The following is a 12,924-nucleotide window of genomic DNA, read 5'->3' as shown; positions in this document are numbered from 1 at the left end:
GGATCAAGCATTCTGGATTGAATGTCGAAGGATTGGAGGGCCCACTTTTTGAAATTGAAAATGTCTGAACAATTACTAACAAGGAATGACAAATACCGGTACTCCTAACACGCCACCAGGACTCAGAAATGATAAAACTATTGATTTGCAAAAGGGCCATAACTCTCAATCATTTGTGGATTGTTACCAAATTCAAACTTGTCCTGTCTCTCATGGTGGTATAAATGTGTAGCAAAAACTATTAAATTCTGTCAACGTCATTAGATTTTGTCCGGACAGATGAAAAATAGTGGGAACTAATACAAAATTTGTCGTCGGTCACCAAATTAACTTCACCTGTATTTCATGATGTTAAAGATGTGAAGCAAACATTATTTCAGTCTGTCAACCCATTAACGATTTATTTTGCATATGGTCTGGCAAATTTTAAGTTAAGAGGCCATATCTCTTGGACAAATTAATGGTTTGTCAAGTCTGTATTCTATGGTGTTAAACAGCTGTACCAAAACCCTTTAATAGTTCTATCGTCCGGACACCTGTTATTTTTTTCTTTCAAATTCTACGTTGAAAGGGGGCTACAACTTAGTAAGAAATTAGTGGTTTGGAACCACAGTCCAACTTGACCTGTGTTTAATGTTGTTCTCGAGATGTACCAAAAATTGTTTAATCCTATGGTGTTCATGGTGTTAAATAGGAGTACCAAAAATGATTCAAATAGGTCATCCCTTTTAAGAGTGAGGTCCATATTTTTGACAATTTCAAGGCAAGAGAAGTGGTTTGTAATCCAACTCAAACATGACCCATCTTGGTGTTTATATGCAGATGTACCAAATATCACAACTTATACCCATCGATCTTTTCACAAATTATTGACAAGATGACTGTACAATATACCACAGAGCAGAATTTTATGACCAAGATCAGTATTCAATATAATTCTCATTGTTATCCTCTATTCAGTTTGTTGGCAAATACATTCTGCAGTTCAGTCACAACACTTGCATCAGTGCAATCTTAGTTATTAGATACAGCCATTGGGAAAGGACTGTTCAAGCATGGTTATATAATTTTGCAGTGATTTGTAGAACATGTGACAAGTTTCCTCAACATCCCTCAATTATGGAGTGTGAAGTGTGAGACTGGACTTGACCCATTGCAAGTTGTATACAAGTCTGCACTACTCTGGTGAGTAGAACATGAAAGATGTAGAGCTGGAATTCTAGCAACTGTTAGCAATATTCATATATATTAACCTTCATCAACATGAAGTAAATCCAAAAGACACAGGTAGTTTTTCTCTTTATTCAGGTCAGTTATATTACAATCAATTACGCTGCTGTCTGCCGCCGTAGCCGCCCTGCTGGGGACCTCCCTGGCCCGCTCCCATCTGGGTGATTGGAGCAGTGACCTGCAGGTTCGGGATGTTGGCAAAGTCCTGTAATAAAAAAAACCCACATGTTATAATTCCATGTATTATAACAATGTTAAGTTATCTGCATGTAAATTAAGCTAACAGAGAAATATTACAGAAGGAATTTCGATCCAGTCATTTAACAACTCATAGTTGTCAATCCTGAAAAATAGCCAGTGATTTGTTTGAGTATGAGGGATTCATGCCGACAGCAAGGGTGGAGGTTCTAAGACCCTTCACGAATTGAAAATCATTTATATTCATCTCACGGTGTATAAGTATTCCTCCATATTGTCATCATTTCAAGAAATCGTAACAAACCCCATTTTTTGTCATGCATCAAGATAAACATATGTATAACTAGAGATTGCTTTTTTGAAAAAGCGCTTGTCTCCCCTATTGTGTGGTCGTAGCTGAGAAAAAATAAATGATGGACATGAAATTTGTAACTTTGGACTGGAGACAAACCAACAGTGAAGTTTGGTTTATTCGATTATATTAAATAGTGAAGAGAAGAAAGTGTTGTTGATTAATCATGGAAAATGTAAACGAAGTTTGCATTGTATGAAGTTCCTGGGCGCAAGCGTTATTCAATTATTGATCGGAAACCATTTTTCAGCTCACAGTCATCGTGACCATGACCTTTTACCTACTGATCACAACATCAATAGGGATCATCTACATAACCAACTTGCATACCAAGTATTAAGTTCTTGGGTGCAAGTGTTCTTTAGTTACTGAGCGGTAACCATTTCTTCAACTCAAGGTCATGGCAACCTTGACCTTTGACCTACTGATCTCAAAATCAATAGGGGTCATCTACTAGTCATGACCGACTAGCGTACCAAGAATGAAGTTCCTGGGTACAAGCGTTCTTAAGTTATTGAGCAGAAACCATTTTTAAGCTTAAGGTCACCGCCAACGTATCATTTTTTACCTGAAGGTAACCTTGACCTTTGACCTTTTGATCTGAAAATCAATAGGGGTCATCTTCTAGTCATGAACAACTAGCTTACCAAGTATGAAGTTCCTGAAACCAAAGGATCTTTAGTTATTGAGCGGAAACTTTTTCTTCACTTCAAGGTCATGGCAACCTTGACCTTTGACCTAGTGATCTCAAAATCAATAGGAGTCATCTAATAGTCATGAACAACTAGCATACCAAGTATGAAGTTCCTGGACCCAAAGGATCTTTAGTTATTGAGTGGAAACCGTTTCTTCACCTCAAGGTCACGTTGACCCTGATCTTTGACCTAGTGACCCCAAATTCAATAGGGGTCATCTACTAGTCATGACCAACTAGCATACCAAGTATGAAGTTCCTGGGTCTAAGAGTTCTATAGTTATTGGGCGGAAACGAAGTGTGACGTACTGACTGACTGACTGACAGACTGATGGACTGACTGACGGACAGGGCAAAAACAATATGTCTCCCCATGAATGGGGGAGACATAAAGATATTACACGCAAATGATTTTTACATGGAAGGTCACCACGACCTTGACTATTGACCTTGTTACCCCCAAAACAATTGGGATCATCTAGACATCATGACCAACCTCACTTCAAAGTTTGGTGAACCTAGATCAAAGCATTCTCCTGATATTGCACGGAAATATTTTTTTACATTAGAGGTCACAGCGACGTTGACCTTTGACCTTGTGACCCCCCAAAATATAGGAGTTTTCTAAACCTCATGATCAACCTCCCTACCAAGTTTGGTGAACCTAGGTCAAACCATTCTCAAGATATTGAGCGGAAATGTTTTTTACATTGGGGGTCGCCGCGACCTTGACCTTTGACCTAGTGACCCCAAAAACAATAGGGATCTTCTACACCTCATGACCAACCTCCCTACCAAGTTTGGTGAACCTAGGTCAAACCGTTCTCAAGATTTTGAGCAGAAATGTTTTTTATATTGGGGGTCGCCGCGACCTTGACCTTTGACCTAGTGACCCCAAAAACAATAGGGATCCTCTACACCTCACGACCAACCTCCCTACCAAGTTTGGTGATCCTAGGTCATGCGGTTTTCCAGTTATCGATCGGAAACGAAGTGTGACGTACGGACGGACTGACGGACTACCGGACTGACGGACAGGGCAAAAACAATATGTCTCCCCCAGAGAGGGGGAGACATAATTATACGAAGGACACTACCAGTACTTTTGGGAAAAGGGGTCTCCAATAGGAAGATTTGCATAATGATTATTTTTGTGTAGCATTTATTAAAATAATTCTAATGTCAACAAGACACAGACACCAGCTCTTTTTGGGATTTCATTGAACGAGTCTGATACCATGATTTTGCACATATTTCTATCACTGCAAAAATCAGTGTGGATCTACAAATACCTGGACTTGTTTTTATTGTTTTGTTTTTGAAATTCAAATATCAAGTATTCAGACTCTTCCTAATAAGTATTTCATGAATTTTCAATAGTAAGAATTTGCATCATTATTCCTTGATATTGTCATCATTTCAAAACAAAACAAATCTTAGAAAAAAAAAAGTTTTCTTGAGCAAGCCTGGTGCCATTTGTTACATTCATATTACCGTATCATACATTATTAACCTATGATTATATAAACATTTATTTAAACAGCAACCAGATATTTTTACTAAGTAAGATGATTCCCACATGCAGCTTGTGCTTATTTCAAACACAGAAGCAGTTATGCAGCTTTTGCTTATTTCAAACACAGAAGCAGTTAAGTAAGGTTGACACAACGGGTACCTTAGGCCTAAGAATACCAAGTCTCTAGTTATCAACAAAAAGTTTTTTTTATCACCCACCGTCCTGCTAAGTTTGTGGACCCCAAGACAAAAATACTCAAGTTGTCAACCAAGCAAGCTTTTTTTCTGGCAAGGTCACAACAACTGTGGCCTTTGACCTTTAAATCAATAGGGGTCAACTGCATGTCATGACCAACTTCCCTTCCAAGTTTGAAGACCGTAGGCCATATCATACTCTATTATCAATCAGACAAGGTTTTGTCTTCAGACAGACCGACCTGTGCAAAGCAACATACCACCACTTCTTCAAACAGGGACATAAAAAGAGTGGTTTACCTGGACTCTTTTTGATGCTTTTAAAATGCTAATATCAAGAATTCAGACTCTTCCTAATAAGTATTTCATGAATTTTCAATAGTAAGAATTTGCATCATTATTCCTGATATTGGCATCATTGTATAACAAAAGAAATCTTTTAAGAACATGAGTATTTTCCATTCATTTAGGTCTATAATATAACTAAGTATATGGGTCCCTGACATCAAAATTAAATGGACAAGCCGGAATATTTATACTAGTGTTTGCCATAAAAAAATAAACAAGCCCTGCTAAATAAAATCCAGAATTTGAGCGAGCCCGGGAAAGTTTTAATAGTACCAGGCTTGCTTGCTTGTGCCATTTTCAACCCCTGCGTTGATCGCTATGGAGGAAAGCTTCTGCAACCCCTGATGATTTTGTAGCTATTAAATTGGGAAACTCCACAACAATCCATAAAGTACATCAGTCCCAAGTTTCCACTACTGATAATGTGTCAACTACTTATATGTCAATAGAGATTTTCTTGAGCAAGACATGCAATATAAAGCCAGGCTATGTCAAACTCTGTTATTACCAAGTTCTGGTTACATTTAAAAAAAAATTTGAGTGTGATGGGTTTAGTTACCTAAACACAGGGTTCTCAAAAAGTTTTGGTTGAACCGTCTCAAATAGTAAAGTAAACGACCAGCTTCTACTTATTCTAATGAAAATTCATTTTGTTTTCCAAATTTAAACCGGCCCTATTGCCATTTGAACCGTCCATTTTGGCCGGCAGCCGGTTCTCATTGAGAACACTGTAAACACTTTTTTATATTTCGGTCATATCAAAGTTTTTCTCAAAGTCCCAATGACTTTGAAATAGTGAATTTTGAGTTCATATTATATTAATACAACCCTTAGCCTGAATATATAAAGTTTTATCTAAACTGTACCAAGATAATAAAAAATTCAAAGTGAGCTTGATTCTGCTCCTGCTCATTTTAATCACATCAATTGACAGGTTGTTATAAATACCCTCATTCTTGTGATTTTAAAATTCAAATATCAAGTATTCAGACTCTTCCTAATAAGTATTTCATGAATTTTCAATAATAAGATTTGCATCATTATTCCTTGATATTGTCATCATTTTAAAACACAAGAAATCCTAATGTACATGTGTTTTTGTCATGTCGTCAAGATAATTATATGTATACAGTAAGGACACTAACTCCAATTTTGGGCGAAGGGGCCACAGCTCTTTCAAGGGCAAATTCGTTACAGTACCAATCGGGGGGGAATTTGATAATTATTATCTTTATACAGCTTTTATCAACAATCAGTCACAGATACAATACATGTACTAGCACTATTTGAGATTTATTGAACAAGCCTGTTTTTATAAATTATGTGACCATATACTAAAATCCAGAAGTAGTTCTGGCCTTACTGTATTGACTGACTTGGTATATAAACCCCCCTACCTTGTCCCTTCCCTGCCTAGCATTTTTAGACTGTTGACAAACTAATTTTTAATGTTTTTGAAAATCAAATATCAAGTATTCAGACTCTTCCTAATAAGTATTTCATGAACTTTCAATAGTAAGAATTTGCATCATTATTCCTTGATATTGTCATCATATCAAACAAATCTTAAAGAGCACGAATATTTTCCATGCATTAAGATATATAATAAGATTAGGTATACAAAGGCCCTCACTTCTTTCGGCGAAAGCAGCTGCAACCCTTGATGCGGGAATTCCACAACAATTCATATTGTAAACCATATACAAAATATTCTAGACTACTAAAAACGGGTCCACAGGACACAGATGCCAGCACGATTTTAAGATTTTCTTGAGCAAGCCTGATTCCTTTATCTCATTTAGTTATCATATGAAACACTGAATATTAAAACATACATTAAAGCAGTACAAAAAATTAAATACTAAGTGAGCTTGATTCCTGTTTAAAGCTTGTGTTAATTTCAATCACAGCAATAGTATGTGAGGTTGATTTTAAATACCCTGACACTTGTGATTATGAAATTCAAATATCAAGTATTCAGACTCTTCCTAATAAGTATTTCATGAATTTTCAATAATAAGATTTGCATCATTTTTCCTTGATATTGTCATCATTTCAAAATACAAGAAATCTCCATGTACAAAAGTTTTATAATGCATCAAGATTAACATAACTCACTGGATAAAGAGCAGAGTTTGACAGTTTTTTCCTCTCAAGAACCGGTATTGACAGAAATAATACTTAATACTTACACTAACGGAAACAAGGGGTCAAGGTGCTATGACGTCGCCACAGGGGTATTCAACAAGGCCCAAGCTAATGCTTTGTGAGAAGCAAAATAGTTCTACACTACAGAAAATGTCCTCAGGACACACATACCATAGCATTTTAAGATCTTCTTGAACAAGGGTGATCCTACCATATCATACGAAGCTCGATTGCTGATTGCAGATGTAGCTTATTGATTGCTGATTGCAGATGTAGCTTATTTAAGCTAACATATAAAACTGTGGTTCTCACCGTTCTATAAGTATCTAATCTCTTAATTTTGTTTTAAAATTCAAATATCAAATATTCAGACTCTTCCTAATAAGTATTTCATGAATTTTCAATAGTAAGATTTGCATCATTATTCCTTGATATTGTCATCATTTCAAAACAAAAAGGCTCACACTACTCTGCAGTACTCGAAATTAGGAACTTGAACAGCAAGCCATTTGTGCTTGTAATCTTGAAATTTGAACAAGCTTGAATTGAACTAAACAAGCCCCAAAACATACAACCTAAAGTAGCCAGACAACTTCTAGTTATGTCAAGAAAATAAACAATTCAGATTTTTTTTTACCATTTTGGGAAAAGGATATTAATTAAAATTGGGGAAATTACAACATTTCACAATGGTAGAGACATCATAGCAATACAAAAGACACATTAAAGAACAGGAATATTTTCCATGCATTAGGATACAACTAAAATTATGTATACAAGGGCCCTCACTAATTTCCAGGAGGGAGGTTGCAACTTTTAGTACTGAATTTTACACCAATTGTAAATTTTCAACATTATATCCATTCTGAAAATGGGTCCATATGCCAGCACCTTTCAAGGGTTATTATATCCATTCTGAAAATGGGTCCATATGCCAGCACCTTTCAAGGGTTATTGATCTAGACCGATGCAATATATCATCATACAAATACAACCGGTCAGTCTGGAACATATTCAAACAGGACCAAACTCTTTTTTCACAGCAATAGTGTGGTTGCTATAAAAAATCCAACCCTTGTTGTTTGTGAATATGAAATTCAAATATCAAGTATTCAGACTCTTCCTAATAAGTATTTCATGAATTTTCAATAATAAGAGATTGCATCATTCTTCCTTGATATCGTCACCATTTCATAACACAAGAAAACTTAAATTTACATGTACATGAAGTAGGATAATTCTGCACAATTGGGGAAATTTTGTGATTATTTTTGTATAACTTTTATCAAAATAATTCTAAACAATTGAAAAAATCCTATAAAGGACACAGATAGGAGCATTGTGTGTATTTTATTTTTTAACAATTCTAATCCTGTCTTATGTTACAATCGGGAGATTTTTCCTTCACAAGCCTGATCCGGTACATTACTGTCACATTATCACTTAATTAAAAACAATAAGCTTGCATGTACACATATATATATATGTGTGTGTACAGTAAATACCTATTTCAGAAGGTTACTAACTGTAGTTCTACTAGAAATATTTTACAATGGTGTTAACTGTTATTAAACTTAATCATCTAAATGAGAACTATTTCATCTCTATAAAACTAGCTTCACAACGCTGAAAAATTATTTTGTTGTTCAGTTTTCACTCGTACGTACCAGCATCTTCAACATCTCCTTGGTGTCTGGGTCGACCTCAATGACATCATTCTGCTCCAGGACGGAGATCTGGAAAAAAACAACAAAAAATATTAGCATATTTTATTCTCATAATTTCAGTTATATAATTTAATCTTGTTTCCTTTTAATTTAATAGATACAGTGCAGATTTGCTGCAATAATATTAAAGTTTTAACATTTACATCCGCTAAATAACTTAAACCCTGTGTCACATGTTTTCAAGTACCGTTTCAAAAATAAACATGTTTGTGATGAGTTAGTTCAAGTTAAAAACCTACCCATGTTCAATACTTGAAATGTGAATTCCTCAATTTTCAGACATATCACATATGGAAATTAACCCAAAGAAATTAACATTTCAGACAAGATAATCATCTTTACAAAAACTGTATAAAATCCATTGCTCATGATCATACATCAGGAACGTAGTTGTCCCTCCTCTCCCTCTCCTCCTCCTGCAGCTTGATGGAGATGCCTCGAACAGGGCCACGCTGAATACGTTTCATCAAATGAGTCAAAAACCTGAAAAAAAATGTGAATATTATTTCAAAGCTTTTAATTTGAAGAAGTTATTTTAATCTTCACAGTGACATGCACTGGATGCCACTACTTAAATTCACATTTACATCAATGTCCCATCATAATTTCATTTTTTCAATTCTCATACAGAAACATACAAACGTGGCAGTTACATTGAAAAACTGGCTTGCTGGAGCACTGTTTATTCATTGTCGAGACTTAAAGACAGGTAGTGTATAGCTCTAGGGAAAATTCCTTCAAAATGAATTTCACACTAAGCTACAGTCTATGAAATCATATCATCACGACTTTTTTAATATTTTTTTTTTTTAAACTTAGGAAATTCCCAAAAACTTCCTTTAGTTTTTGAACATATTTGATGAGAACTTGTTATAAATGATAAGAGTGGTTAGAATAATAAAATTGGCCAAACTAGATTCAGACCATAAATAAACAGTGCATTCTTCCAAAAATAATGCTGATATCGCACTAACGTTTGTGCAGGTATTGAACTAACTTAGACCTGAAATGTTCAGTCCTGTCAAGTTTTACATAAAAAGTGTCATTTTTAGCAAAGTCTAATTCATTATGACAATCAACTTTTCAAATTATGACAATCAACTTTTCAAATGTCAATGACTTTTTCCAATTTTGACACCTGCGCTTGTCTCATATTCCCTGTGAACTACCCTCCATACAAATTCAATTGACAAAGTAACACAATAAATTGCAGACTATAAAATAAATCACCCTGCAACTCGGTTCCTCAGCTTCTTGCTGGGAAGAATAGCGATATCCTCACATACACGTTTGTTTGTGTGGAAATCAAGCGTCAGCTTCGTGTAGTATTTTTCGATGATTACACGAGCAGCTTTCTTCACGGTTTTTGTCCGCACACGAGCCTGAAAGGAAAAAAAGGGGAAAAGATCGTCAATCAGATGTCACCTGTTTCAAGCGATCTATTTACATGATTCTTCCACCACTTTCTAAAAATTGTGCAATAAGTGTTTATATCAGAAGTTAAATAATTTATAGAAACACAAATATAAAAACAGCTGCCTGCCATTGAGATGATGTTAAGTGATATTTCAGACCTATGTTTACTTTTTCATGCCTACCATTTTGAACCGGAAGTTGAAAAGACCTGGTAATTGTCAAAACGGCCGTTTGCGATTCGGTTTTGGTAAGAAACATGATTGCTGTGCATCAAGCTGCTCGAACCATACATCCATGCACTGCAAATTATACACGCCAGTTTTACTTTAGATACTGTACATTAAACATGCATTTAGCTTCATAAGAGTAATATTAATGCCCATGAACAGCCTACAAACCAATACTAGTGGCACAAGACACTTGGCCAAGGGATGCATTACTTTTTTCAAATTATGATTGATATTCTTAGTCATATCGTAATAATGATTGCTTAGAAAGAATTAGAAAAAAACCATACGCAGTGAGAATTGCATTTTGATTTAAGTAAAACAAAGAAAAGAGCTGCCAAATCATTACTTAAACAAATACTCTCAAACCAACACTAGAAAAAACACTTAAAGGCTGATGAATCTTAGTCGTTTAACTTTGACTTTATTTTCCCATGTATATCTCACATGTAAGAATGCACCCCCTTGGCATAATGGCAATTTCACATTTTGTCAAGTAGTTTAGCCTTCTATTTTGTAGTCTACATGCAGATTTATATATTTGGTCAAACCGCAGTTACTAAAAATCAATGTTGTTACATTGTGATACATACATGTATAGTAATTGCCTCTTCGGGGACACAAACGTTAGGGTAAGACTTTATCTTTGTACCAAATTCAACTATGGAATGTCTCTGTCGCTTGATATTGCAAATATTTTTTTTATCTATTAAAAAGCGGCAAAAAACGAGCACAATTGATAGTAATCATGATTCCGATTTTCAATAAAATAATGCATGTCTGTGTGGAAACAATTTTCTAAATCGCGATTTCGTCAAGCATTGATTATGCCACAAAAAGATAAGGATTATACGGAATACAATAGTATTGACCTAATTAAACAGACTCCTCGTGTATAAACTGATATTTATAAATGTGGAAAGATAGCATTTGGGACTTTTAGCGCCATAAGTGCTCAAAATACATACCATTTTTCGTTATTTTATCTTCTCCATGTATGTTGTCTTTCTACTAAGGGAGATAAAAAAACAGTGCATCTGCCTGCAAAGCAGAAATAATGCATATACAAATATATGAATATATAGAGAGGGATAGAAAAAGGGTTCGATAGACAATATTAAAAATATACTCATGTTTCAGAACAGTACCGCTGTCCATGTTTCTGGCATAAAGCTAACTAGAAGTGCACACAGATAAGGTAATAATTAATCAGTTTGACAAGATCATTTTGTAACGAATTGCATGAATTACATCACACTGCTATATGGCGTATTATTATTGTATATTCATTTACTGGCAGCACATACGTTTACTTAAGATAATTGTATGATGTACGCGTACATGCAATTCACAAAAGGGCCGCACAGCTGGTAACGAACACGCTGGGTACACATAGTAAAAGTGATAATGTCGCAGTTTCATTTTTGTGCATAATTCGATCTCCAGGAGTAGAATTCACAAACACGAGTTGCATAAACACATGCCGTTCACTAATTTAAGAATGTAAGCGGACGAACAATCCTTTTTTATTATCTGCCATGTTAATATACTGAAGCGAAGCACTAGTCGTGGTTATAATGAATGCTAGATATTAAACATTTATTGACTATCTGAAAAAATGACCATAACCAATATACCTGTTATTCGAAAACGTATAACATACTAGTATGCATTACAGTAAGTTAAACATATTAGATTAGCTTGTTTTATATTATAAGGTTCACGCATATATGGTCCAGGTTATTCGAAGTTAGTAAAGGGGACCCTAGATACACATATTAAAAGTGATTTAATCCCAGTTTCATTCGTTTACCATTATTTCTGTAAGAGTAGAACTCACAAATACGCGTAGCAAAAACATCTGCGGTTCACATAGTAACATACTTTAACAATGTGCGCTGCAATATTTGTTTTCATTATGTTAGTATTCGCTTGCACACGTAGTTTACAAATGGGTGAATATGCACGGAGGGGGGGGGGGGGGTTACTGGAGGTTCCACTGACACAAATTGCAGCAAGTGTTAGTTGGTGCTTCGCCTTGATTCTATCGAAAGCCTTTTCTTAACAAATGCATTTTAATTTTGTAAACAAGAAAAACCTGGTGTTTCCAGCCCTATTTTTAAATGGTTCAGTCATGTTGCTATTAATAGAGACCGGAAAACGCATGCAATGCGCATGAAATTTTGTGATCACGGAAAGGGATTTCTCTTTTTGGTACACGTATGGCCCATGTACGTTGTTGGTGTCTGAGGCTTAAGTATGCATGCAGACTCCATATATCTTGTCTTCCTTCTCGGGGATATAAAAAACAGTGCATCTGCATGCAAAGCAGAAAGAATGCATATACATATATATATATATATATATCTGTAGAAATTTCAGACTCATATATATATATATATATATATATATATATATATAAGTCTGAAATTTCGACAGATGACAGTTTCTTATTCTAAAATATAAAACATACAAGTATTTATTAGAACACGTACATTGATTTTGGCAATTTGTTCTTAGAATATAATAAAGCACGCTTGCTATATTTAATGAAAGAAGAAGTAAAAACACTGAACTATTTGGAAATGTTAAGAACTACGCAAAAAGAACACATATGTTCCTTCTCTTTCATTCAACAGTAATAGTATATTGATACTTGAACACATGCACTCTTTTTTCAGTATTGACATCCGGAAATTGGTCAACGGAGGGGTCAACGGAGGGCAGATAACTGTGGTCATGGGCCATATCTTCTGGTCTTTAATACCTATGTTTAAGTATTATCCAACAAAGGCAAGATATAATATTAACGTTTCAACACTTCGTCTTCTCAATCCCTAGTTTGAAGACTTTTCAGTCGCTACCAGGTCGGAC

At 35.2% G+C, this 12,924-nt stretch overlaps 1 protein-coding gene across 1 annotated transcript; it reads right to left on the bottom strand.

The window, feature by feature from the left end:
• Nucleotides 1–1,288: 1,288 nt before the first annotated feature.
• LOC128228855 (40S ribosomal protein S17-like) lies at nt 1,289–9,828 on the bottom strand (the record flags this gene model as incomplete). Its single annotated transcript, XM_052940381.1, has 4 exons — nt 1,289–1,435; nt 8,348–8,416; nt 8,785–8,890; nt 9,638–9,828. Coding segments are annotated over 4 exons (477 nt in total), but the record flags the coding sequence as incomplete, so codon positions are not given.
• Between the last annotated feature and the right edge of the window lie 3,096 nt (nt 9,829–12,924).

The sequence above is a fragment of the Mya arenaria genome, chromosome 3, assembly GCF_026914265.1.
Source record: "Mya arenaria isolate MELC-2E11 chromosome 3, ASM2691426v1".
Classification (NCBI taxonomy): domain Eukaryota; kingdom Metazoa; phylum Mollusca; class Bivalvia; order Myida; family Myidae; genus Mya; species Mya arenaria.
The sequence above is the reverse complement of the archived record's forward strand: the minus strand, read 5'-3'. Positions and strand labels throughout refer to the sequence as shown.